Source organism: Artemia franciscana, chromosome 14, assembly GCF_032884065.1.
Source record: "Artemia franciscana chromosome 14, ASM3288406v1, whole genome shotgun sequence".
Taxonomy (NCBI): domain Eukaryota; kingdom Metazoa; phylum Arthropoda; class Branchiopoda; order Anostraca; family Artemiidae; genus Artemia; species Artemia franciscana.
This window is the reverse complement of record NC_088876.1, coordinates 15,976,179-16,003,883: the sequence shown is the minus strand read 5'-3', so window position 1 is coordinate 16,003,883 and position 27,705 is coordinate 15,976,179. Positions and strand designations below refer to the sequence as shown.

The 27,705-nt window shown below is 35.7% G+C and overlaps 1 protein-coding gene across 3 annotated transcripts; it reads right to left on the bottom strand.

The window, feature by feature from the left end:
* Positions 1-4,263: 4,263 nt before the first annotated feature.
* LOC136035383 (elongation factor 1-alpha) lies at positions 4,264-27,027 on the bottom strand. 3 transcript variants are annotated; one of them, XM_065717152.1, is made up of 6 exons: positions 26,876-27,027; positions 13,137-13,316; positions 10,759-10,938; positions 8,801-9,505; positions 6,106-6,340; positions 4,264-4,625 (listed from the first exon to the last, which is right to left on the bottom strand). In XM_065717152.1, the coding sequence occupies exons 2-6, from the start codon at positions 13,278-13,280 to the stop codon at positions 4,501-4,503; spliced, it is 1,389 nt and encodes a 462-aa protein (XP_065573224.1). In that variant the 5' UTR covers positions 13,281-13,316; positions 26,876-27,027; the 3' UTR covers positions 4,264-4,500. The 3 variants fall into 3 exon arrangements, with proteins under 3 accessions (XP_065573224.1, XP_065573225.1, XP_065573226.1); XM_065717153.1 differs by lacking the exon at positions 26,876-27,027 and adding an exon at positions 18,615-18,712; XM_065717154.1 differs by lacking the exon at positions 26,876-27,027 and adding an exon at positions 18,364-18,638.
* Between the last annotated feature and the right edge of the window lie 678 nt (positions 27,028-27,705).

Genomic DNA, 27,705 nt, shown 5'->3' with positions numbered 1-27,705 from the left:
AAGTAATTTCTGTTCGATTTATGTTTTAATGTCACTCCTTACTTTAAGTTAAAAAACACTTGTTTTTATTTAATTTAATTTCTGAACGTTTTTGAATCAATGTATGTTTTGATTTATGCTCTCCGCAGATGAATAATTAAAACGAAATTTGCGTATTTATTTTTTTTTGGCTAAATGGTTTTCTCATAGTTTTGATCGAATGATTTTGAGGAAAAAAAGAAGCGGGGATGGAGGTCTAGTTGCCCTCCGATTTTTTGGTTACTTAAAAAGGCAACTAGAACTTTTAATTTTTTATGAATGTTTTTATTAGTAAAAATAAATTTTATTAGTTAAAGATATACGCAACTTACAAATTAGCTTACGTAAAGAAACTTCTGTATTCTAATATTTTTATTACATATATGAGGGGGTTCACCCCCTCGTCAGTACCTCACTCTTCACGCTAAAGCTTAAATTTTGTCCCAGTTTCTTAAGAATTACCCCTGAATAACAAAAGCCGTAGAATAAATAGTTGAAATTTCTAAAAACACTTTAGCGTAAAGAGCGAGGTATTAGGAGGAGGTGAGCCCCTCATATGCGTAATAATTTTTGTTCCTTTTAACAGAAATTATTATGGAATATTTACAGGAAAACAATAACAGGAAAACAATAACAGGAACATTCTGTTCCTTTCAGTTGAAAAACTTTGTCATATTTATTTTTTCGTTGTTTTTTTTTTAAATAATGCTAGAAAATCTTGCGCTCCCTTCATGGAAATTTTCTTCCCCCATGACAAATTCCTCCATGAAGTTCCCCCGACATATCCCCCTCTTCTCAACCCCTGCCAACAACCAAATGAAAACGCCCCAGAAAGCGTCTGTACACTTCCCAATAACCACTACCATATGTAAGCACTAGTCAGTGTTAGCAACTTGTAGCCCCTCCCACGGGGACTGTAGGGGAGTAGCTCATCCCAAAAGGCATAGTTGTAAGGATTTTCAACTACGCTGAATAAAATGGCTATCTCAGAATTTTGACCCGGTGACTTTGGGAAAATAATTAGCGTGCGATGGGGGCCTAGGTGCCCTCCGATTTTTTGGTCACTTAAAAAGGGCACTAGGACTTTTCATTTCCGTTAGAATGAACCCTCTCGCAACATTCTATGACCACTGGGTCGATACGATCACCCCCGGAAAAAAACAAACAAATCAACACGCATCCGTGATCTGCCTTCTGACAAAAAATACAAAATTCCACATTTTTAAACAGTTCGTGGTAACTAACTGTAGTAAGGAGCGACCAGGCTCAATAGTAGCCAAAACTCACAAAAAATGGAACTTTGATACCATTAGTTATATCAAAAGAATGGCATTTTAATGCTGATTTTAAATATATAAGTTTCATCAAGATTAGTCTTACCCATCAAAAGTTACGAGCCTGAAAATATTTGCCTCATTTTAGAAAATAGGGGGAAACACCCCCTAAAAGTCATACTATCTTAACAAAAATCACACCATCAGATTCAGCGTATCAGAGAACCTTGCTGTAGAAGTTTCAAGCCCCAATCTATAAAAACGTGGAATTTCGCATTTTTTGCCAGAAGACAAATCACGGATGCTTGTTTATTTGTTTTTTTCCCAGGGGTGATCGTATCGACTCAGTGGTCCCATAATGTCACGAAATGGCTCATTCTAACGGAAATGATAAGTTCTAGTACCCTGTTTAAGTGACCAAAAAAATTGGAGGGCACCTAGGCCCCCTCCCACGGTCATTTTCCCCAAAGTCACCGGATCAAAATTCTGAGATAGCCATTTTATTCACCATAGCGGAAAAACCCAATAACTATGTCTTTGGGGACGACTTATTCCCCCGCAGTCCCCGTGGGAGGGGCTGCAAGTTACAATCTTTGATCTGTATGTACATATAATAATGGTTACTAAGTGTACAGACGTTTTCAGGGGGATTTTTAGGTTCCGGGGGGAGGGTCACCGGGGAGGATTTTTCCATGGACGAACTTCTCATGGGGGAAGAAACTTTCAATGGAGGGGGCGCAGGATTTTCTAGCATTATTTAAAAAAATGAAAAAATAAACATGAAAAGTTTTTTTTTCTACTGAAAGTGAGAAGCAGCATTAAAACTTAAAACGAACAGAAATTATTACGCATTTGAGGGGTCTCCCTCCTCGTAATACCTCGCTCTTTAGGCTAAAGCATTTTTAGTCTTTTCAACTATTTATTCTACGGCCTTTGTGATTCAGGGGTCATTCTTAAGGAATTGGGACAAAATTTAAGCTTTAACATCAAAAGCGAGGTATCGACGAGGGGTGAGCCCCCTCATATACGCAATAAAAACATACGAATATTGAAGTTCGCTACGTAATTTAATTCGTAAGTTACGAATATTTTTTACTTATGAAAACGTTCGTAAAAAGTTAAGTTATATTTGCCTTTTTAAGTAATCAAAAAATAGGAGGGCAACTAGGCCCCCTCCCTCGCTCTTTTTTTCTCAAAATCTACCGATTAAAACTGTGAAAAAGCCATTTACACCCAAAAGATTAATATGCAAATTTCGTTTTAATTATTTATATGTGGAGAGCCAAGATCAAACCATGCATTAATTCAAAGACGTCCAGAAATTAAAAAAAAAAACAAGTTTCTTTAAATGAAAGTAAGGAGCGACATTAAAACTTAAAACGAACAGAAATTACTCCGTGTATGAAAGGGGCTTTTCCTCCTCAACGCCCCGCTCTTTACGCTAAATTTTGACTCTTTCTCTTAACTCTACATTTTAAAACAGTAAAAAACTTTAGCGTAAAGAGCGGGGCGTTGAGGAGATAAAGCCCCTTTCATATACGGAGTAATTTCTGATCGTTTTAAGTTTTAATGTCACTCCTTACTTTCACTTAAAAAAACTTGTTTTTTTTTTTGTTTTCTCTGAATCTGGTGCGTAAATTTCGTTAAGGTTCTATGATTTTTACGGGTTGTTTCCTCCTCACCTGTGCTTCCAAACTTAAGTCTCTAGATCGCACACGAAAAATACAGGATCAAAAATCCTTCAATTCGTCGCAATCCAAGTTTCTACCACCAGTCACGATCCGGTAGGACAACGGGGTTCTGCTCCGCCTCAAGGTTTGTCGCCTGACCCAAATCTCTTGACTTGTCTAGTTCTTCAGCGAACCGCATTATTAGGTATTTTGGATATTTACATCTACCAAGCTCCAAATACTTTTTACAAAGGCGCTGTCTATGTGTGTTAACACTTTTAACATGTATACCTCGCTTTGATTTAATTTTCCCCATGATTTCGGCTTTGTGTGCACAACTTTACTGAAGGCTCCTGACTATTTCTCATTTCTTCATTGCATTGAAATAATTTATGAAAATTTCACACTCTATTAACAAGCAGCTGATTATACCAGCTTGTCATTTTGGTCTCTAGGGGGTATTATCGGCGATCTGAAACGATTCTTTCTGGCAACCGACTTGTAAAAATTTCAGGTAGCTGAAAATATTCTATGGGACTGTTAGAAAACAGGAAAATAAATCGAAAAATGGTTCCAATCATCTTACAGGTTATTCTGCTCATGATAGTACCGATTTCGTTCTAAAAGCAATATCCTTTATCGAGTACACTTGTGAAAAAGACCTAGACATTTTCTAAGATTTCTAAGCAATTAGAGCAAAATCCTTTCAAACATTTTGTAGCATCTTCAAGAAGCTATGGCCTGATATTAAAAGCGGCATCTTCCGCCAATGAATACTTGAGTACTTTTTAAATACAATTTTCAATTTAACATGGGATTTTCCAGTTCCATCAGTTCACTTAATCACGGCCTTAACAGTTTGAAGACATTCAGCATATCATCGTCTATTTCGGAGTGTCCATTCTTCAGAAAGACAAATTCGATTGGTTCAACTCGTTTTAATTCGTTGCATACTTAAAATGCTAGACCCGCAATTCAGGAAAAAACTAAATAAATAGTCTGATTGGTTTAGGGACCTGCTCTCAGACAACAACACTGCTCTCCCCTCTAAGCTTCAGATCATTTGAAATTTTTTCCACCCCTACACCACATCTCCATAAATCATATTTTAATACCACCCTCTCATTGTCGCAAGATTTACTAGACTTGCCTCTCCCTCTCCACTGTCGTTAATATCTCCAGCCGCTTTTCGAGCTTCCCACCCTAGGACATGCTTTTCCTAAAATTATTTCCATCACCAGAAATTTGAATCATAACTTATTCAACTCACCTACTGGTTTGAATAAATATAACTAGAATACCGCAATTAATGAATTTTATTTGTATCCCTGCTGACAACACTCGTCTTTACAAAAATCACATCTGGAAGAAGAATTAAATAAGTAAAACAATTAAAAGGCGGCTAAAATTTTAAATAACTGCGCTACCCTTTCTTTTCTTCGAAACGCTTTTCTATGACAAAAGTGCCATAGTAACCATGTACAGACGTCAAGCCGCCAGAGGGATATACGCGGGAAGCGCCAGCAGGGTGGAGCTATTCACTTCTTCTTACCAGCCTTTTCTGCGGCTTTGGTGACCTTGCCGGCAGTAGGGTCCTTGAAGTTGACGGACTTGATAACTCCGACAGCGACTGTTTGTCTCATGTCACGGACAGCAAATCGACCTGTTAAACAGAGGAGGTTAGAAAAGAATAAACATAACCAATGTATGGTTTAGTAGGTACACTCCCTAGTAATTCTCCCATACACATAAAAGGAGATTCTCTTAAGTTTTGGGTCATTTATTCTATTCTGAAAGATAAGCTTATCCCTGAGTTAAGCGAGATCCGACAGAGAATTTCGCATTGGTACATTACTGTTGAAACGTGAACTATCTAAATTATTGCATTGAAGAAATGATTCTTATTTTATGCTGCTTAAACGCACTACAAATTCTCCCCCTTCCTATTGTAAAAAAAAAAACCATTTTATCCTTCTGTCTTTATTGGATTTACCTAGCATTGTTAAGCTGAGAGCTCGAACACGCTTGAATTTAAAGATTGCAGCAATAGCGACAGCTTCGATTCATCATTGAATGCGGTTCTTCCACCGCGTCAACGAATGGTTAACAATATCAATTAAAACAAGAGAAAAAACATGCCTGCGACGTTTTGTTTAACAATTAAGATTGGTGTGCATGTAACTGAAACCCTGTAAAACCGAACCCCACTTAACTTCCCCGTGCATCCCAACCTCATTTAACTGAGCCCCTGTACAATTGAACCACTAAACTCAGTTTTTCAGTATTCTATAAATATGGGGCAATAATATTAAGTAAAACACAAATTAAAATTTTTACATGTTCAATCTTGTTGGAATTGTTTGTTTCTTAGTCACGATATAAATGCCTGTCGAGATCATTCATAAAAAAGCTTTGTATTGTTTATACAAAGAACATCTGATGTCACAAACCATTAAAGCTGATTGTAAAACTTGTATAAATATAACGCTGTAAATACGCTGTAAAACTCCACAACACGTTTTATCATAAAACCAAATTTAGAATAATTACCTTGGACTGACAAAAAAGCTAAGCAAATCACATGAAATGGCAACAAATGAATTGGAGCTGCAGACACAAGAAATAGACCTATTAGTACATAGGAAACAGCCCCTTCATATATAGGGAAATTCTCCCCATTCTGTGATCAACATTTGATAACCACAAAAAGACTAGTCTTTTTTTTAGCCAGTCCTATGACAAATTCTAATAATTGAATTTGACGAATTCTAATAATTGAATTTGACGAAAACTATTGGATCTATTTGATCATGGTGAATGTTTCACTGTCATTGATTTTTAACATGTTTTACTGTTAGTTGAATGCTTGTGTTATATGCGAGAAAAATAAAATCTTATTAAGAGCACTCAGAGCAGTCTTTAAAAATTATATAGTATTGCAAATTACTAAGACGACATGTAATACAACTTTTGAAATCAGTCAGGCGTCTGACTGAATTGTAGTTACCATTTCAGACTATGAATACTGAAGATAACCGTTTACTTCGAAGACCAAAATTACTTTCATCACGTCATTACTTAGTAAAACATGGCTAAAAATTGGCAATTAATTACAACACTAACATCAGAAAGAATTATCTTACCAAGAGGTGGGAAGTCGGAAAAGGCTTCAACACACAACGGCTTGGAAGGTACCAAAGTGATCATGGCCGCATCACCTGACTTGATAAATTTTGGCTCAGCTTCAGTTGTTTTGCCAGTACGTCTGTCACACTTCTCTTTAATCTCAGCAAACTTGCAAGCAATGTGAGCTGTGTGGCAGTCCAAGACAGGAGTGTAACCGTTTGAGATCTGACCAGGGTGGTTCAAGACAATAACCTAGACGAGAAATGTAATGGTTAATTCCTGCGAGATATGACCTTCGAACTTCGAAACCTCAACAAAGGCATGTAAGTCGACAAAAATAAGTCTAGCAATATTCAACAAGGCAGAGTCGCCGGGCATCTGCTCTTCAATCTTTATGAAAAATGACCTTACCAGACAATATTAACCCAGATATCACACTATGCTGACGATATAAAGCTTTTTAAACCTATCAAATGCCCAAATGATATTCAAGACTCATCCAAGGTTTATCTTATTCAACTCCTTTCTATACCTCTCATGTTAAACATTTGGAGTTTGCCGGACTTTCCTGAATTAGTGCTATCGGCGGTTTTCATGTCAATAGAAATAAAAAATCTGGTGGATCTTTTGATCTAATCAAATCTTAAAGCCTGCAATTTTTTTATAATTCCAAAATAATTATAAAACCTGTTTCTGGTTTGCATTCTATATTGCTATACTTGACATTGTTGTTGTGGGGTATCAAAAGATAGAGCAAAAAAAATTAACAATCACAAACTTATTTCTATAATATATATTTCCTGGCTACAGTCCCTTACAATATTTTACATATTTGTGTTCTGAAGTAAAAAATTCCCCTCAAAAGACTAGCTCCAGTCGTAATCGAAGCATGTGAGAATGCATAAGTTACACCAAGGGACTAATCACTCGAATTGTTCAGGAACGATTCAGTGAAGTATTAGTTAGTTGTAACTTGTTTAAACAGAGTCTAGAGAACAAGTGGCGTGCAGACATCAAACTGCCGGTTAATAAATACAAAAAAAAAATATATATGCATCTATCAACATTTTTTACCGGCACATAAGTTAAGTGTAGCAATACATAAGGAATACAATACAATAGCTATATATTTTTAAAATGCTAATAATAATGCTTCAAAGAGAACTTGATAATCCAAATTCTTCAGGGCTTAAAACCTTCCAGTGTGACGAGATCAGAAAAACATTTACAAAGCTACTCTGGGCCCCACATTTATCTTGAATCAGGAACACAGGCAGTATTTGGAGCAGTTTTTGGAGGATGGGGGGAGAAATATCCCTTGGGAGGCACGAATATTAGCCAGAAATAAACAAAAATAAAATTAAAACTACGTAGCTACACGGAATATTAATAAACTTATCAGCCCATTATAAGTTATGAAAAGTTAACACACCATATAAGAACTATTAGTTTCAGCAGTAGCTATTGATATATTCAAAACATTGTTTACTAAGGCATATCCAAAGCAGTTGCGACTAATACCGCTTGATGATAACAGTTGGCGGAAGAATAGCCGATATATCGGACGATTGCCGGGATCAATTGGTTTCTCGGGTGCGCACTTCAAAATTCCCCTAATGAAGAATATGAAGCAGCTGATGCAGCCAGACCCTGTAAATGTTGGATACGTTGGAGAAAAATATAACAAGAAACAATTATTTTACAAATGTTCCTTTGGCGAAGACATATTCAGTGAAATTTTTAATGCAATCAACATTGTCATTGAGAACGGCACATTGTAGAATATTTGCGTTAGGCTTTGCGCAGTCACGACGCTTAACTTTCACTTCAGACATTAATTAAAACGATAACATCCGATTTTCTCTAGGCAAATGCATACTCTACAGAGAAGGTGTAAAGTGAGTGATAAACTGAACTTCGTTGTTACATAGTATGTACCGTGAGTTAAACTATATGGAAATCACGAACAATTAAAAGTTAGGTTATTTAGGAGGCTGTGTGAAGACATAAAAACTGCTTGCGCCCCTCTTTTGTACTATTGTGAAGTATGCTGGCTATCTCGTGCAGTTATTCAGAGGGTACTTGAACTTGGAAGAAATCTATTTCCAGCCTATAAATTTATTTGCCAAAGGTAAAATTGAAGCAAATAACGATTTGCTACTTCATTTTTCAGAATTGTTTTATGATCTTGGTTTTACAAAGTATGTATTAATACAAGATCCATTTATCAGCGAAGAAAATGACCAATTTGAATTAACAAGAGAAAGAAAACTCCTGAAAACAAAATTTTCCGAGTGCATCTTATTCAACTTTGACATCATGATATGAGAATATATGTTTAGTCTGAAACAGCTTGTAAGGACTGCTGGCTTTGTATTAGCAACCTCAGCACTGACGCCAAGATTCAATAAGACTTACCCCATAAGACAAACAGAGCCATCTCATTATGAGACAATAGTATAAAATTGATATTCATTTTTTTCGTAAGAATTTGTCTCAACATAATTTTAGTACTAAAAATTTCTGTTTTGGCTATTGTAACAATGGAAGAATGTTCAAAGTGTTGCGCTGCTGGTATTTCCCAGCAGCTTCGTAAAAATATTAATTCTTTTTGTACTAAGGATGATTTTAATGTGTTGCCAATCATAAAATATATATGTTTTACGAAAAATAGAGATAGTTTAAGTAGAGGAAAAGAAGCAAAACAGATACCTGAGCAAAGAAATCTTGAGAGCCTCTGGCTGGATTGTTCTTTGAATCTGAGGCGACGTAGCCACGACGAAGTTCTTTGACTGAAACGTTTTTGACATTGAAACCAACGTTATCACCTGGAGATGCCTGTTCAAGGGATTCGTGGTGCATTTCGACGGATTTGACTTCAGTGGTTATGTTGGCTGGGGCAAATGTGACTATCATACCTGGCTTAATGATACCAGTTTCAACCCGACCCACAGGTACTGTTCCAATACCTCCAATCTTGTAAACATCCTGAAGTGGAAGACGCAGGGGCTTCTCAGTTGGGCGAGATGGAGGCAGAATAGCATCAAGAGCATCCAAAAGGGTCTTACCGTCAGCTTTGCCCTCTTTACGTTCAATGTTCCATCCCTTGTACCATGGGAGCCGGTCAGAGGCCTCCAGCATGTTGTCACCATGCCATCCAGAAATTGGTACGAAAGCAACGGCAGCTGGATTGTAACCAATTTTCTTAATGTAAGCCGAGACTTCCTTTTTGATTTCCTCAAAACGAGCCTCACTGAAAGGGGGTTCAGTAGAATCCATCTTGTTAACGCCAACAATAAGTTGTTTGACACCAAGGGTGTAGGCAAGCAGAGCATGTTCACGTGTCTGACCGTTCTTAGAGATACCGGCTTCGAATTCACCGACACCAGCAGCAACAATCAGGACAGCACAATCGGCCTGAAAATTGATGGAAAATTAGTATTTTCCAGTCAATCAAAATTAATAGTTTCCAATTAATGAAGCATCGCAAAAACTAAATGCTGTTAATCCTCTATTCAGTCCTACTATTCATTACTGTTGATACTTATATATGAAGTAAATTTTATCAATGTAACTTGGTTACCTGATTGAAAATTTCATTTAGGCAGCTTTTAAGTCAACATTATTATCAACAATAAAACGTAATATAAAACTTCTCCGGACCTTTAAAATTTTCTGCTGCAGATTTTAAATCTGAAAATATGTGTCCACGAGTATGGACTTGATAGTGTCAGCTTCATGAAAACTATTTTATTGGTAGAATGAATCTAATTTTTTTTTTTTAATGCAACAGTATAGGCAAGGGTCAAAAATCGAAGTCTATTTCGAAATGACACTTGTCTTTCAAAACGATTGAAGAGGGCTGAACATGATAAAAGTGAAGAAAAGAGAAACAGAATGAAATTTACATATTTAAATGTTACAAAGATAAAAAAGAAAATACATAAATAAAGTTACATACTTCAACATATCAGAAAAAGAAACTGGATTCAAAAGTGTTATTTTACAAAAAAGTGAGTATTTGCAAGATTCCTTTAATTTTATCTCAAAAGATAGAACTACTAACCTACTTTTTAAGACCAAATGGGTTTTCATAGCAAATTAGCAATAGCCCTTGGTTCTAGATTGTGGAAAACATTGCAATCTTTAAGCAGTCAATTAAAGAAATTAGTAGGTCTAACCTTGTATTAATTATCAGATAGAGCTGGTAATCATAATTTCATAAATACTTCAGACTAAATAAAATACCCTTGTTCCCTAAATTCCGCTGAAAAATGAACCACATTTGGATTCAGTTGAAATTCCATTTCATTTTGTTGTATTTACAATATTTGAACGTCTATAGCTTTTTCGTTTCTCCTATTTGCATACATGAAGCTTCAGGAGTACATCATTATCCAGCAGGACCACAAGAAAAACAAGATAACAAAAAAAACTTTATCATTAGCTTTAGCAGATAAGCAAAGCTATTAGGTAGTAAATGTTATGCATGTTGAGTCAATGGACAAATACAATCTTATGTACTAAGACAGCAAATATAAATAAATAACAATGATCTGATATCTGAGGCTTTATCATGCTCTGTAACATTATTTTTTAAATACTTATTCCTGGTCACTAACTGATACACTAAACAACAGAATAGATTATGAAAAAACAATGGTACCAACCTGGGATGTGCCAGTGATCATGTTCTTGATAAAATCACGATGGCCTGGAGCATCTATAATTGTAACATAGTACTTAGCAGTTTCGAATTTCCAAAGGGCAATGTCAATTGTGATACCACGCTCACGCTCAGCCTTAAGTTTGTCCAATACCCAGGCATATTTGAAGGAGCCTTTGCCCATCTTAAAAAATAGGAATGAATCAGCTATCAAAGTTAACCAACATTACTTATTATATAAAAAAAATCATGGTTTCATAAATATAAAGCAACTCGTGCTAATAGTGATCAAAACTAAAAAGGAAAAAATCTAACAATTCATTACCACAAATATACACAGTAACCAAAACTCTAAAAAATGGAATTTTGATACCAATAGTCACATCAAAAGAATTGCACATTTATGCTGATATTAAATCAAGTTTCTTCGAGTCTAGTCTTACCTATCAGAAGTTTAAGTCTGAGAAAATTTGCCTTAATTCAGAAAATGGGAGAAAAAGCCCCTGAGAGTCATAGAATCTTAACAAAAATCACACCATTCAGCATATCAGAGAACCCTACTATAGAAGTTTCAGGCTCCTACCTACAAAATGTGGAGATTTTAGGTTTGCCAGAAGATAAATCACGGATGCATCTTTATTTGTTTTCTTTAGGGATGATTGTACCAACCCAGAGGTCCCAGAATGTTGCGAGAGGGCTCATTCTAACGGAAGTTAAGTTCTAGTGTCCTTTTTAAGTGACTAAGAAAACTGGAAGACACCTATGACCCCTCCCACGCTCATTTTTCCCTGGCATCCAATCAAATTTTAAGATAGACACTGTGTTCCAACATAGTTGAAAAACATAATAATTATGTCTTTTGGGACGACTTAACCCCCACAGTCCCAGGGGATGGGCTGCAAGTAACAAACTTTGACCCTTGTTTACATGAAGTAATGATTATAGGGACATGTATAGACATTTTCAGGGGGACTTGTTTGCGTTGGGAGGGGGGAGTCTGAGGTTACGTGGGAGGAACTTTCACATTATAAATAGGTCAATTTTAGAATGGGAGGGAGGGGACACCTACAAGGCCTCATTGAAGATTGTGCCATCATTTCTTAAGATAAGCATGAACCTTGTAGAAAACTGCAGAGCATTCTAGGCTATTTTTATAGACCTAATTATGATGATATCGTACTGGAATGTACAATATCATTGGCATTTATTTTCTTTTGCAACTACCATTGTCATTTATTTGCTTCTACAAGAGTGGAAAGGCAAGTGAAATCTCATGGAGCAGTTTTTTAAAACAAGCCCTCGCTAAAGCGCATAAATATTACTACAAAGATTCATTTTTAAATCTCTTAACTAACCTGAAAAACTTTTTTAGTGACAAATTTCATTGAAGAAGCATTCTTAGGCAAAAGTTACCTTTTTGGTAAGAATTTTGTTCAGACCTAGGTAAAGACAAACATTTACTTGTCAGACAGAAATTATCATGGATGCTAGACTGGCTGCTGCTCATGATCCATCATACTTGTGAATTAAAGTTTAAATTACACAATAGGAGAATAAAAGATTAATAGACACGAAAACAGATTTAAGGTTTTTTTAATGCAATAGAAGAATGGAGATTCTGAAGAAACAAAAAGAGAAATAGTAGGAAACGTAGTGGCATCAACTTATGGAAATTGGGAGGAGGGGGAACTATTCTGATTGTTTTTGATTTTCTTCCAATTTATCAACACCATTCAATACAAAAATTGTATTCATCAAAATTGAGGGTGGGGGTTTGATGATTGAATTTGAGGTTTTAGAAGGCAGTGAGTAGATAAAATACTTATTGTTGGCTCTATTTGAATATGCATAATGAAAAAACCTCTTTAAGACTTATTTCTTATTTAAGAACACCTTGAAAGAATCATTTCTCGTTTACTTATTAGTTCTTCTTACTACAATTAGGCTTACAAAAAATACATTCATTTATTTATTAATACCAAGTACGGTAAGTTTTCAAGCTTGTCGCTAATTTTTCATGTCCAATTTTTATGTATAAGAGCATTATATTTATTTATGAATGTTGTTTTATTTAAACTTGTTGATTTCAAAAGCCATTCAAAAAGCAATAATATCAAAAAAACTTTATGCAACAAAGATAAAGCTTAGAGAAAATTAAAGACTGAAATAATATCTGAATTTGTTTTGGGGGGCTAATTGCCCAGCAAAATCAACTTTGGTTTCAAAAGCTCCAAAAACTGCCTTATATTCCACAGAAAGATTAAGATTCTTGGACAGTCAGAACAAATACACTAGTATTTTTTACGCTTCCTTCATAACCTCTCTAGTAAGATGTTCTTCTTTTTTAGAATAATAATTTCAATGGTAAAATTGGCAACTTACTTCTTGGGCTTCCTTTTCGAACTTTTCAATGGTTCTCTTGTCGATACCACCACATTTGTAGATCAAATGTCCAGTTGTTGTGGATTTACCAGAATCTACGTGACCAATGACGACAATGTTGATGTGAATCTTTTCTTTTCCCATGATTGTAAATATTGACTATTGGAATGGATAAAGGAACTAAAAAAGACAAGTCAGGAATTAGACACGAAGAATAAAGAAACTAAGGAATGTATTAATCTTTTCTTTTAAAATCTTTTTTATTTTATTTATTAAGGTGTGTATTTTATAATTCTGTTTCTTAGTTTTCACATTTTCATTTTACTGTTCATGCCTTGATGTTATTTTTCAGTGTGGTTTTAATGTTTCAATCTGATCCAATTGCACTATCATTCAATAGCTGGAATTTTATTCATCTACCCAATTGAATACTATCAGAATCATACAAAACTAGGAGGTCCCCAAATTTCGAAGTGAGTTAACATCATTTTCTAAAACAGGTTGTTAAAGCTCATAACCAATCCGTTTTTGGTCTTTTGGTCTCTTTTCCCCTTAAAAACTCATGAAATTCATACCTACACCATAGGGACCTATTTACATGAATATCTAACAACATCAAAAATTTGAGGAGCATGAACTGATTTACACACTGTAAACCAGTTTCTTTTACCATTTCCTTACAACTTATGTATAAAAAACAAAACAAAAAGAAAATTGACAGAATAGATAGGAGATATATTTGGGGTAATATCTGTAGCATATTGTATTAAGATTAACCTAACTGCACTTCTTGAGATACAGGGTATATACCATAAAAGTACCAATAGTCCAACTGATGTGCAATGGCAAAACTAATGTGATAAGGTTTTGCAATTGCATATGTTTTACCATTGTGATAATGAAAAATCCTTATATCACTCCAAGCTGCAATTTAAGGTAATAAATAGTACCTGTTCAAAGCATATTTTTAAAGGTCATCAAAGGTTAGGGCCCTCTAGAGGGAGGAGTGGAGGTAGTTGCTTCAAAATACCTTCCTGAGGCATACTTTAGTCTGTAGATTCATCCCTGAAAGTTTCATTTTCCTAACCTAAACCCTTTGAGATAGCAAGAAGTCAATTTACTAGAATTTTACCAAATAAGTAACCAGAAATTCCTTCTCATTAGTTGTAAAGTTGTTACTTGTGTATTATTCAGAACACACATATTTGCACATTAGGGGGGTGGAGGTAAAGGACATGAAGTCAGAGAATAATACTTGATGACATCAGAATATCTGTAGCATATTGTATTACGATTAACCTAACTGCACTTCTTGAGATACAGGGTGGTATATACCATAGAAGTACCAGTAGTCCAACTGATGTGCAATGGCAAAACTAATGTGATAAGGTTTTGCAATTGCATGTTTTACCATTGTGATTATGAAAAATCCTTATATCACTCCAAGCTGCAATTTAAGGTAATAAATAGTACCTGTTCAAAGCATATTGGTAACCTATTTAGTATCAACAGCTTGCTTTGAGTAAAAGAATAAGTGGTAAAATTCTAGTTAATTGACTTCCTGCTATCTTGGAATGGGTTTAGGTTAGGAAAATGAAACTTTCAGGGATGGGCCTACAGGCTAAAGTACATCCCGCAAAGGTATTTTAAAGTGCCTACCTCCACTTCTCCCTCTAGAGGGCCCTGAAATTTGCCTGCATGACAGATCTATACCTATTGAAATTTTGACAAAACAACATTTTACCTTAATTTTCAGTGACTAGTTGCTTTTTCTCTGCCTTTAGTTCTGAAACTGAAAACTCAATTCCTCTTATTTAAGTAGAATTGAGCCATATCAATGTTTTTTTTTCAAAATTTAGGAAATGTATTTGCATATGTTTAAAACCCTATAAAATGGAATTGAGTAAAGTTATGAAGCTGAAAATAATTTTGTTGTACTTCAATAAAGCAGAAGATCCATTTTGCAAGATTTCACTTTTATAACACATATTTTTAAAGGTCATCAAAGGTTAGGGCCCTCTAGAGGGAGAAGGAGTGGAGGTAGTTGCTTCAAAATACCTTCCTGAGACATACTTTAATCTGTAGATTCATCCCTGAAAGTTTCATTTTCCTAACCTAAACCCTTTGAGATTGCAAGAAGTCAATTTACTAGAATTTTACCAAATAAGTAACCAGAAATTCCTTCTCATTAGTTGTAAAGTTGTTACTTGTGTATTATTCAGAACACACTCAAAAAGTGAAGTTAGGTTCTTTTGTGAAACAAACTACAACTCAGGTACATTTTATGAGAAAATCTCATTTCATGGCCACAAAGACAAAACTCAATTTAGTTTGCTATGCATAGTGATAGAAGATAGTGTCTGAACATGGATTTTGAAATAAAAGATTTGGAACTTACCTAAGACTGAAAAAGAGGCAATTATATTAGGATAATGGGGTTGTTTCCAACAACAAAACACTGTGTCAACAGACAACTAGACTGTATACTCACACCACACTATACTCAAACCACAAATATTGAATGTATATTTTTTTTTCATTTCAATTGTTAGTCAAAACAGAGACCACATGTTGAATTTATTATGACCAATTACTCCTATCAGGCTGGCTCTTGTGAAAGGAGATTGGGTCTACAGTTACTTTTGTCATACTCTAGTCAAAGAGGAGCAGTCTAATAACCCTTTGCTATTCAGAATGCCTAAGAAAGGTGGTCTTCCCCAAAAAGAGATCTTTTAACCGATCAGCAATGCTGCTTTTAGCACACTTCAAAGCACATGGAACAAGCAATGACAAGAGCTTTCAGGTGATGTACGGATCATTTCTGGGTCAGCTTTTGTGGTTTTTAATGCTGATGAAGGAACCAAATATTATTCCAACACATTATCCATCAGACTGCTGGTTTAGTACCCTACTTGTTGGCTGGTGCACTTTACCATAATTCCATGCATTGCAAATAAGACAGAAAATGAGTCCCTAGATGTTCTCAACAAACGTTGTTAGATGCAAGCATAAGTTGTCCACTTAAATAAGAGCAATCAACCACTTTGGATTTAAGTATACAATAAAATTGGTATGATCACTTTCTGGACTTGTTATGCTAGACCTTTGCCCAACATTCTTACTACATACCTTATATTGCATAATTCCATCTATGGTTACCCTTCAGTCATAAAGAAAACCAAGTATCAATGCAAAAAGTTAAAATGAATTTTAACTCAAGAATTTTAAAATGTTAAAATTCTTGAGTTTGATTTGTATCAATGTCTGTTGAAAAGACTGGAAAGAATTAATTTAAGGGGAAAATTCTAGTTAATTGACTTCTTACTATCTTGGAAACAATGGTTAGGAAAATGAAACTTTCAGGGATGGATCTACAGACTAAAGTATATCCCAGGAAGGTATTTTGAAGCAATTACCTCCACTTATTCTCCCTCTAGAGGGCCCTGACCTTAATAAATATGCGTGTTAAAAAATTGAAATACAAAAAATTGTTTTCAGCTTCATAACTTTGCTCAATTCCATTTTATGAGGTTTTACAAGATATGCAAATACAATTCCTAAATTTAGAAAAAAAAAACATTGATGTGGTTCAAAATTCTACTCAAATAACAGGAATTACATTTTCAGAATTAGAGGCCAAATGGCTCTTATCGTTCAATATAAGCAAGTGCAGCACACTACACTTCAGATCCTCAAACCCATGCGCCCAATACCATATGCATGAACATGCCTCCAACTCAGATTCACCCATCAAGACCAGCACAGAGGAACGCGACCTTGGGGTCATTGTTAACAGCCTTCTCAAGTTCCATGCCAACACCATCAAGAGCACATCCCAGGCCAACACAAACTTAGGTCTGATCAAAAGAACAGTTACCAGCAGATCCCCACTAGTTTTCCTGAAACTTTACAAGGCACTAGTCAGACCCGTTTTGGATTTTGGCATGTGCACTGCCTTCCCAACATACAAAGGAGATGTCAGGCTAATTGCAGGAGTCCAGAGGAGAGAAACCAAGGCCATCACAAACCTTAAGAGACAAGCCTCTCAACCTCCCTACCCTCATGTACAGACGCAACCATAGCGACATGATGATGACCCGCAAATTGCTGAATTCATCATATGCCAAGATCCTGCCCATCCACCCAGGCCCCCAACAGTGCGCCAGAGGACACTCAAAGAAGCTGTTCAAGCAGTCAGTCAGAACCTGGGCCAGAAAAAGTTTCTTCACCAACAGAGTCGTCAACCCCTGGAATGAACTGTGCAAAGCAACAGTCTCAGCCCCCACCCCCAAAGCATTCAAGAAGGCACTGGATAAAGAGTGGGCCACAAAAGACTGGAAGTATGAGTGGGACATTCCATCCTGCTCATACCTGCTATAAGACATCACCAATTCAACTCAGGAGCATTCAACAGATCTACAGATCTTAATTTGTTCCTAAGTGCAAATTAAGGTAATTAATTAAATTAAGGTAAAACAAAGCAACTAGTAATTGAAAAAAAAGATAAAAATGTTTTGTCAAAATTTCAATAGGTTAGACCTGTCATGTAGGCAAATTTCAGGGCCCTCTAGAGGGAGGAGTGGAGGTGGGTACTATAAAATACCTTCCCAGTAAGTACTTTAGCCTGTAGACCCATCCCTGAAAGTTTCATTTTCCAAACCTAAACCCTTTCTGAGATAGCAAGAAGTCAATTAACTAGAATTTTACAAATTTAAGTAGAAGCTAGACTCAGGGTTAATGAGACAGAAAATAAGAAGAGCAATCCTTAATTCAGCCCCGCATTTAGACTGCAAGAGACTATATCAAATACTTATGTAAAATCAAACACTGGGTAGGCCTACTGGAAAAATTGCCCTAATAGTCTATCCATAGGCCAGATTTTTTTCTGAAGCTTAGGCAGGTAGACATACAGACTTGTGCACTATGCAATTCTCTTAAATGTCAAAATATAGAGCATATAAGTGAGAGCTTAAATACACATTTCAAGGGCATAAAACAGGATCTGAATACAATCCTTGAAGATTCACCATGCCCACACAACTATTTTACGAAATGGTAAAAAGCTTTTCCCTAGAAAAGCTTTTTACTTCACTTTTGAAGTTTGTTTGTAAGAAACAAGGTCAAATATTTGCTGTCATGAGTGCTGCTAGCCATTTTAAAGATAGTCCCAAGGGCAATTTCGCCACAGCCTAAGAAAAAAAGAATCTTAAGTGCTATCTTGTCTCACCTTATATTCACACATATTATAAAAAACTAAACAGGATGAGGCCTGTTATCCCCACAACTATGCCAAATAAAACCAAAAATTAAGTAATAATGGGTGGCAGTGCCATGTAAACGAAGTTCCAGGCTAGGTTTATCTCCACTGTTCTAACGCCAAACACACATTAATCGTTGTGCTTATTGATCACCCATCCATCAATAACCTATATCACAAATTTCACTTTCATGAAATATAAAATCTCTCACTGTACCAACCTTTCGCTGTCAAAAGCTAGAGAACAAGTAATCTAAAAATGGCCGCGAAAAGGCGGAAGCTTTTAATGATGATGTGATGAAAACAACGGTACCTCTATGCATCACGAAACCAGTTTTTAAAGATGTCGCGGAGGAGCTTTTTCTCAACATTCCAAGTTGGGTATTCTGCAAATTTCTGATAAAACTTTAAATATCGTGAAATTTGGTATCAAACAGTTCGTGGTAACGAACTGTAGTAAGGGCCGACCCAGCTCAATAGTAAACAAAAATAAAAAAGTGGAATTTTGATACCAATAGATGCATCAAAAGAATCGCATTTTAATGCCGATTTTAAATATACAAGTTCCATCAAGTTTAATCTTACTCATCAAAAATTACAAGCCTGAGAAAATTTGCCTTATTTTAGAAAATAGGGAGAAACGACCCCTAAAAGTCATAGAATCTTAACGAAAATCACACCATCAGATTCAGCGTATCAGATAACCCTATTGAATAAGTTTCAAGCTCCTATCTACAAAAAAGTGGAATTTTGTATTTTTTGCCAGAAGGCAGATCACGGATGCGTGTTTATTTGTTTTTTTTTGGTTTTATCCTCAGGGGTGATCGTATCGACCCAGTGGTCCTAGAATCTAGAAAAAAAATGAAGGGCACCTAGGCCCCCTCCCACGCTGATTATTTTCGCAGCCACCGGATCAAAATTCTGAGATAGCCATTTTATTCATCGAAGTCAAAAAACCTTATAACTATGTCTTTGGGGACGACTTACTCTCCCACGGTCCCCATGGGACGGGCCACAAGTTCAAACATCTTAAGGGTACTTAATGAACACATCTATAGAACGTTCATCTTATCCGCGCGTCAGTAATATAAACTTCCCCAAATGTAACAGAATTCCAAAAATAATACAATATTACATAAAAACTCCCAATCATAGACCACTATATTTTTTATTAACTCACTAATGAGATAACTAAGAAGTGGACATACCTTTAAGTTCAAGATGTTATCCTGAATCCAAATGTATGTAACATTTATTTGCATTGCAAGTTAACTTTACCCCATTCCCCTAGTTTCAAACCAAAATACAGTGCAGTCTAAGAAATATGGAAAGGACCTACAGCCCAGAGAATGACCTGAAAAGGGGGTTGCCAATCTCTACTACCACTCCTTCACTATTTACAGAGTTTGAATGAATCTGTGAAAATGATTATGTCTGGGAAATTCTAGCTGAGCTTGAAACTTACTTTTCTTCAAATTAGGACCTGATTTTCCATTATTTTTAAAGCCTTACAAGTGGACATGGATGAAGGTAAGAGCTTTCGACAGTATCTTTGGCCATAATTTGGGATGTGGGTCAATTTATTCAAGTTTCACTCAAACTAAGTGAAAATTGCTAATCTAATAATTACAGTATTTGATCATAAAATGACTCATAGGTTAACATGGTAATCACATGGTGAGATGGCCACCCATATTTATTATTAAAGAAAAAGCAAGTTTTTTAAACTGAAACAAGGAGCACACCATTGAAACTCAAAACGAACAAATATTGTTCTTTAAGTCAAGAGAGTCCCCCCCCCTTAATACCTTGGTCTTTGTGCTTTTAAGTACTTATAAGTGCTTTTAAGGTTTTTAGTACTTATCAAAACATGATGAAAAAAAAACATAACTCCCCCAGAACATCTCCAGATGCAAAATAGAGTTGGCAAAGAGAAACTAAGGCAAATAAAAAGAATATTGTATGGGAATTCTGTCAACCCCCCTCCCAGTGTAAAATTTTCCCTATAAAGTTCACCCTATGGAAACCCACCCTCCACCTAAAAAAATGTCTGTATACTTCCCAATAACAAATACTATACATGAACAAACAAATTCCATAACTTACAGGCCTCTCTCCACAGACTGGGGTGATATTACCCCAAAAGACAGAGTTATTGGATCTTTCAACTTTGCTAACAAAATGAAGATCGCAAAATTTGGACAATTTGACATAAAAAAGGAGCATGGGAGTAGGGCTAGTTGCCCTCCAATATTTTTGGTCACTTACAAAGAGCACTAAAACTTTTAATTTTTGTTTGCATACACCCTCTTTCAATCTTATAGTGACTATTATTTCAATATAATCACCCCCGAGGAAAAAGTAAATAAAAAAGCATGTATCTTATATCTTTCTTCTGGCAAAAAAGCAAAATTCCATTTTGTAGTGTTATTAGTAGAGATAGTAGATGCAGTAGAGATGTTAAAAGTAGAACAGCAAAGACCCAGGTTATTTTTTCACAGTAGAAAAAAAATGAAAGGTAGAAAGAAAAGTCTGCAAACCAATATTAGTAAAATTGAAAGCTCGAGTGGTAAATTATGGTTCTGACACATGGGCACTCCATAGGACAGGATTGATTAGATATTTTCGAAAGAAATTGTCTATTCATTGTTTTGAAAACCTGTCTGACTAATTTTACTCCAAACAGTGAACAGAAAAAAAAAATTGTTCAATATTACTTTCTAGGACTGAAATCAGAAGAAAGTCCAACATGGCTAGGACATATTCAACAACAGATAAAAGATGATCCTTTTTTACCTACCACCAAGGCCAAAATGAAATGCAAGTTGTCCCAAAATTGAGAGGGAGGTCATATCTTACTCGACCAAGCCAAAGCCTTTGACAAAGTTGAATACTCATACCTGATGCTGAAGCTTAAAGCTTACCAGGTGCATGAGGATGTGATTGATTGGATTGGAGCATTCCTAACTGGAAGATCTCAACGTGTCATGATCTACACTGATAATGGTTGTACGACTATACAACCTATCTATGCAACCTTTTAACATTATATGCTGACAACTGTAAGCTCATTGGGTTTGCTGAAACTGAAGAAGAAAGAGCCTGCATTCAGCTGGACCTCGACAGGCTATCCTCCTGGTCATCAACTTGGGCCCTACAATTCAATGCAACTAAATGCAAGTACTGCACTTAGGGCACAACAACCCTTACCATCCCTACCATATAGGGTGTGATCAGTTGGAAGCAGTTGCCAAGGAGAGACTTAGGCGTAATTGTGGACAAGGATTTAAAATTCCACAGCTGCACTCGGGCTCAGGTTGCAAAAGCTAATCAAGCTCTTGGATTCATTAAGTGCTCTTTTGTAACCAGAAAAGTCATGTGTGGTTACAAAACTTTATAAATCCCTTGTCTGTCCCCACCTTGAGTTTGGCCTTTCCCAAAAATAAAATGGACACAACAGCCCTTAAAAGTGTCCAAAGGAGAGCAACCAAACTGGTCCTTGGCTTAAATAATGCCCCTTACCAGAATCGCCTAAGGACTCTGAGACTTCCAACCCTCACATATTGAAGATATAGAGGAGATTTGATTGTGGCATGCAAAATTTTTAAAACTGGTCACCTGATGCAGATCTTCACCCCCTCCCTGGCTAACAATTCAAGAGGTCACAGTCCGAAGCTTCACCTGCCTGGATGTTAGAGAAGGGAACAATGTGGCTTCTTTTCCATTCAGGTGGTCCCCCTCTGGAACAGCCTATCCAAGTCTACCATCCAAGCTGAGACTCCCCCTCCTGCAAGGCTGGAGTCAACAGGGACTGGGAGAGGGCTGAGTGGAGGCTGGACTGGGAAGCTAAGCCAACATAATTACATCACTCACCACCAGCAAGAACTACAGGAAGATCTACCACCTTATCTTGCTGGCAAATGCGATTTAAGGTAAGGTAAGGTAAAAAGGAAGAATTTAAGAAAAATTGGAACTTCTTGGTAGCACATAAAGCAAGAACCTATTAATAGATCAGGATGGAGGAGCATGCATAGCTGTTGACCTCAGGTCACCCGGTGCTGCAGTGAGTTGTTAGTAGTAGCAGGTAAAGTTCCAGCACAACAGTTTTTTAATTTCTCAGACAATTAAGGCTAAGTTAATAATACTTGAAAAATGGATATACAGCATGAACTAGGGCCCAGGGAGGTGTTTCCTAAAAATAATATCAAACCTTCCCTCTACAGAACACTATTCATGAGCTCAGGGAAAATGTACATTATTTATGACAATAAAATTTTCAGAAGTTGACACAAGCTTGATATAATATTGTTTATCCATTAAAGGCACTGTATATAAATTTGATTGTTTTTTTTTCTCTTTTTTTAAGTCAACGATGTCACTTCATGAATCATGACACCAGAAGGAAGCATAACTTTATGATTAACTTGTATTTTATTGGAAACCTATTTCCCAAGCTATTAGGCCTATGTGGATTCATTTCTGAAAATTTTGTTCTCCTAGCCTAACCCCTTTCCAAGACAGCAAAAAGTAGCTAAACTAGAATTTTACCAACTAACTTTGAGGGATGAATCTACAAACTAAACCATGTCCCAGGAAAGTATTTTGAATAAGCTACATCCACTAATTCTCTCTCTAGAGGAAACTGACCTTTTATGACCTTCAAAGATCTTTGTATTTTGAAAGTTAAACCATGCAAAATTAATATCCTGCTTAAATAAAGTACAAGACAAGTATTTACAGCTTCACAACTTTGCTCAATACAAATTTATGAGGTTTCAAAGATATACAAAAATATTTTTGAAAAAAAACTGATACAGCTTGAAATTCTTCACAAATAGCAGGAATTGTACTTTCAAAATTAAAACCAGAGATAAAGAAATATCCACCCATTGACAAATGGAAAAAAAATAGCATGTAAGCTTATATAAAATCTCCTCTATCCAATCTCCTTACAAATAATGTTTTTACCATCTAGTTGAATAATTTGGTCTATCCCTGCATAAATAATCAAATCTGTCAACTAGTTGACAAAAAAAAAGTGCCCCAGAAAACTACTCCTTTTCTAACTAGTTGACAAGTAAGAATTTCCAGAAAGAATTTCCTTTTTTAACTAGCTGGAAAATTGGTATCCACTGAAGACAGTTATGTTCCAGACTCAAACTGTCAACAGTATAACCAGTCACTGCACTTGATAAGTTTGGACTAGAAAACCCTAAGAAGAATTTCTCCAAGTTGCAGCATTTGCATGAAGTGTCTCAGAAGAAGCCTATGAAATGGCAGTGATCCTGTGATGATCCGTTTTTGGTTTGTATTTATATAAATAAAGTGTTTTATACCATGCAAATAAAGTCACGCAAAATTTAATACACAAATCCAGAAATGTCTGACCAAAGGAACTTCCAATGGAAGTGGCTAAGGATAGCCTTTCTTTCAAATCTTTATATTTCAAACTTAAAAGCAGCAAAAACTTGCAAGTATTCATGTCTACCAGGTAGGTTAATCCTTTTTCCCAAATGTTGACTGCAAATGTTTAAAGGAGACCAACAAAATTGCAAGTCTTCCTGAACTAAAGAAAAGATAGCAAGAATAGCTTATGGACTGAAAATTGGTTGAAAAATTTTGTTGAATAGTGATTCTCACAAGTGAACATTACCTATAGAGCAAAGCAAACTAGTCCATGAGCCCTACAGGCAGCAGGATCTATATTTATTGAATAATTATTTGGCTTGAAGCCTGAAAGAGCAAACAAAAAGTAGATCATATATATGAACCAACAATTCAACCAATAAGAATACAGACCTCACCCCATTGCCTGCAGGGATCATGGACTAATTTGCTTTGCTCTATAGGTAATGTTCACTCACAAGCATCACTATTCAACCAAATTTGTTACACCAAGGCCTTTACACAGCCAAAGAACCTTTTAAAACAAATTCAATCTTTAACTGAAAAACTGAAATAATCTCCATTCCAATGGAAAACATTTCTTCAACTCAAAAGAACATAATATTAAACTAATCCCTCTGATTCAGTGGCTAGTTTAAGCTCAAAAGTGAAAGTGGATATTAGCATTAATGGATACATAAGTTTTTTAATTATCATTCAACTTCCTACTATACAGAAATTACCAGTGAAAACTGTAATTAGTATTTAAAATATAATTTCATTCATATTGTGCAACCTAAACTTTTTCCTCAGCTTCAAAACCCTGCCTACTTAAAGCATTTTTAGTTTGCCCCATGGAGGAGGAGGATCAACCAGAAATGGCTGCACTGCTAGAATTAGCATTACTGAGTGCTATAATATGGAAAACTGAAAACTTTCAGGGATGAATCTACAGACTAAAGTATTTCCCAAGAAGGTATTTTAAGTACCCACCTCCACTCCTTCTCCCTCTAGAGGGCCCTGAAATTTGCCTACATGACAGGTTTATACCTGTTGAAAATTTTGACAAACATTTTCCCTTAATTTCCAGTTACTAGTTGCTTTTTCTCTGCCTTTTGTTCTGAAAATGCAGTTCCTGGCATTTGAGTAGAATTTTGAGTCATATCTATGTTTTTTTTTCAAAATTTAGGAAATGTATTTGCACATCTTTAAAACCTTATAAAATGGAATTGAGCAAAGTTATGAAGCAGAAAACAATTTTGTTGTACTTCAATTAAGCAGATCTATTTTGCAAGGTTTCACTGTAATAACACACATATTTTAAAGGTCATCATAGGTCAGGGCCCTCTGGAGAGAGGAGTGGAGGTAGTTGCTTCAAAATACCTCCCAAGGACATACTTTAGTCTGTAGATTCATCCCTGAAAGTTTCATTTTACAAACCCACCCTTTCTGAGATAGCAAGAAAACAATTAACTAGAATTTTACTGTTATTTTTCCATTTGTCAAAGCATGGTGTCCCAAGAAAAAGAAACTGAAAACTGAACAAAGGTATAACAGAAGTCTTGTCAAAATTCTATGATAGGTGACTGGTCCAATGGGTAAGATTCTAAGACTTAGAAATCAAAAGAGGGTTAGTAGGCTAGTAGCTTGGCAACACAATCCTGGAGTATATTATTTACCCTTGAATCATTGCTGTAAGTTTCATCTTCCAACCCTAACCCCTTGCCAAGATAGTGAAAAGTAGGCTAGCTTGACTAGTTTTACCTAAAGTGCTTTGAGCCTCATATCTTTACTGAACCCAAATTTAGACCTGTAAGGTTTATAGAGCAGCATATTTATTAGTTTAACTGGGATAAAGACCTTGATCTGGCTTGGAATTCTTAGAATAAAGAAAAATTTAATTTTCAAAACCTAGAGCAAATTGTCAAGATCAAAACTCATAATTAAGATAGCTTGTGATCTTTCATCAGAATGCAGCCTGAATAGACACAGACCTGTTATGTAATCAATTACCTTGACTACAACCTAGGAGTAAGAGAAGGGCAGACATAATAGCTTGGTATCATCTTACAAGGTTGTGTTTAGACCTTGGAATCAGTCCTGAAAATTTTAATTACCAAACTCAGTAAAATTCTAATTAATTGACTTCTTACAATCTTGGAAAGGGTTTAGGTTAGGAAAATGAAACTTTCAGGGATGGGTCTACAGGCTAAAGTATGTCCCAGAAGGTATTTTAAAGTTTCTAACTACTCATTCTCCCTCTAGAGGGCCCTGAAATTTGCCTACATGACAGATCTATACTTATTGAAATTTTGACAAAACAACATTTTACCTTAATTTGCAGTTACTAGTTGCTTTTTCTCTGCCTTTAGTTCTGAAAATGCAATTCCTGTTACTTGAGTAGAATTTTGAGCCATATCAATGTTTTTTTTTTCAAAATTTAGGAAATTAATTGGTAGAATTCTAATCCATTGACTTTTGGCTATGCACCTTCCCAGGACATACTTAAGTCTGTAGACCCATCCCTGGAAGTTTCATTTTCCTAAACTAAACGCTTTCTTAGATAGCAAGAGGTCAATTAACTAGAATTTTACCCCAAACTCAACTAGGCTACTTCCCCCTAAAATCAAAAAGCCCCTAAATAAAATTTTATCCAATATAAGTAGGCCCAAGTTAAGACACCTGTCGTTAAGAACATCTTCTAAGCCCTAGAAACGAGGACAGAAGATACACAAGCATAGAACTTGTTAACACCCTCAAGTTAACGGGAATTATATGCCCTAGTTTCATTCCTGAAAGCCTGCCACATTCTCTTTTATTATTAAGCCTGCCACATTCTCTTTTAGCGTTAGACCAACCCTGAAGATATTTGTCAACTCCAAATACAATGGTGAAAAGCCTAGGCTTAAGCATCTAGTATGCTTCTAAACTAGTTGAAATTTTGGAGAAGTTCAAACTCGACATTTAACTAAGTGTGATGATGAATGACGAGAAAATATTTCGAAAGATAAATCGAGTTTAATTTATTAAGACTTTAATAGGAGACGAAAACAAAGACTATAACCACGATTAGGATTGATATATACAAAATCATTACCTTGATTCTTTCAGAAGTTTTATCCGCTGACGCTGCTGCAAAAGTGATGAAAGAGAGAAAACAAACTTAAGAATTATTTATGAAACAAAATTAAAAAAATAATAATTTTATTTTTGAAAAAACCACCAATTAAAGATTTTTGGAATCATTTTTAATATTTATACTTATTTTAATAAATCTAAAATAATGATTATTATTAACGACCACAGAATAATGATGACAGAGTCAAAGACAAATATTGGAACAGTTGTTTCACCTTGCTATTCCGCAGCAGTAAATTACGAGCCAATTAACGTAAAAAATTGATTTTGATAGTTTCCTCGAAAAAATTTCGTCAATTAATAATCAGTCACAGATTCCATATAAACAGTTATGATAACCCTACTTATTAAATACAAACCACTAAAAAAAAAAGCCTGACTAGCTGTTAAGAACCCCAGTCACATTGGTTTACGTGAGTTTTTAAAAGAACTTACAAAATTTCCTCGCATTTTTGTGATAATTTCACTTGATCAGTCATAGACTACTCCCTGATGTTAGCTGGCCCTAATAAACCATCTGATGAGAATAAGTTGGGTACAAAATGATAAAGCCGTTTCGATATAATGGAAGGATTTTGTTCTTATATAAGCTCTTTCCTTTGTTCCTATTTTGCTTGTTTGGCCTCATAGTGCATTCAGGTAGACCTTTCAAGTGTTTTCCCAATCAGAACCGAGAAAGCAGACCCAGAACCGAGGTGCAAGGGTGGTGACCTTGACGTGTGACGTGACGTACCTCGAGGAAATTACAGCCTAGTGAACGACCCGGCATTACACCATATTTTGAACTGT

Excerpts from the sequence above, each read along its gene's own strand:
- LOC136035383 (XM_065717152.1), bottom strand. The coding sequence starts at position 13,280 with ATGGGAAAAGAAAAGATTCACATCAACATTGTCGTCATTGGTCACGTA. Across the intron at positions 9,506-10,758 it reads TGATCACTGGCACATCCCAG|GCCGATTGTGCTGTCCTGAT; the intron begins GTTGGTACCATT and ends ATCAATTTTCAG. Across the intron at positions 6,341-8,800 it reads CTCAAGATTTCTTTGCTCAG|GTTATTGTCTTGAACCACCC; the intron begins GTATCTGTTTTG and ends TTTCTCGTCTAG.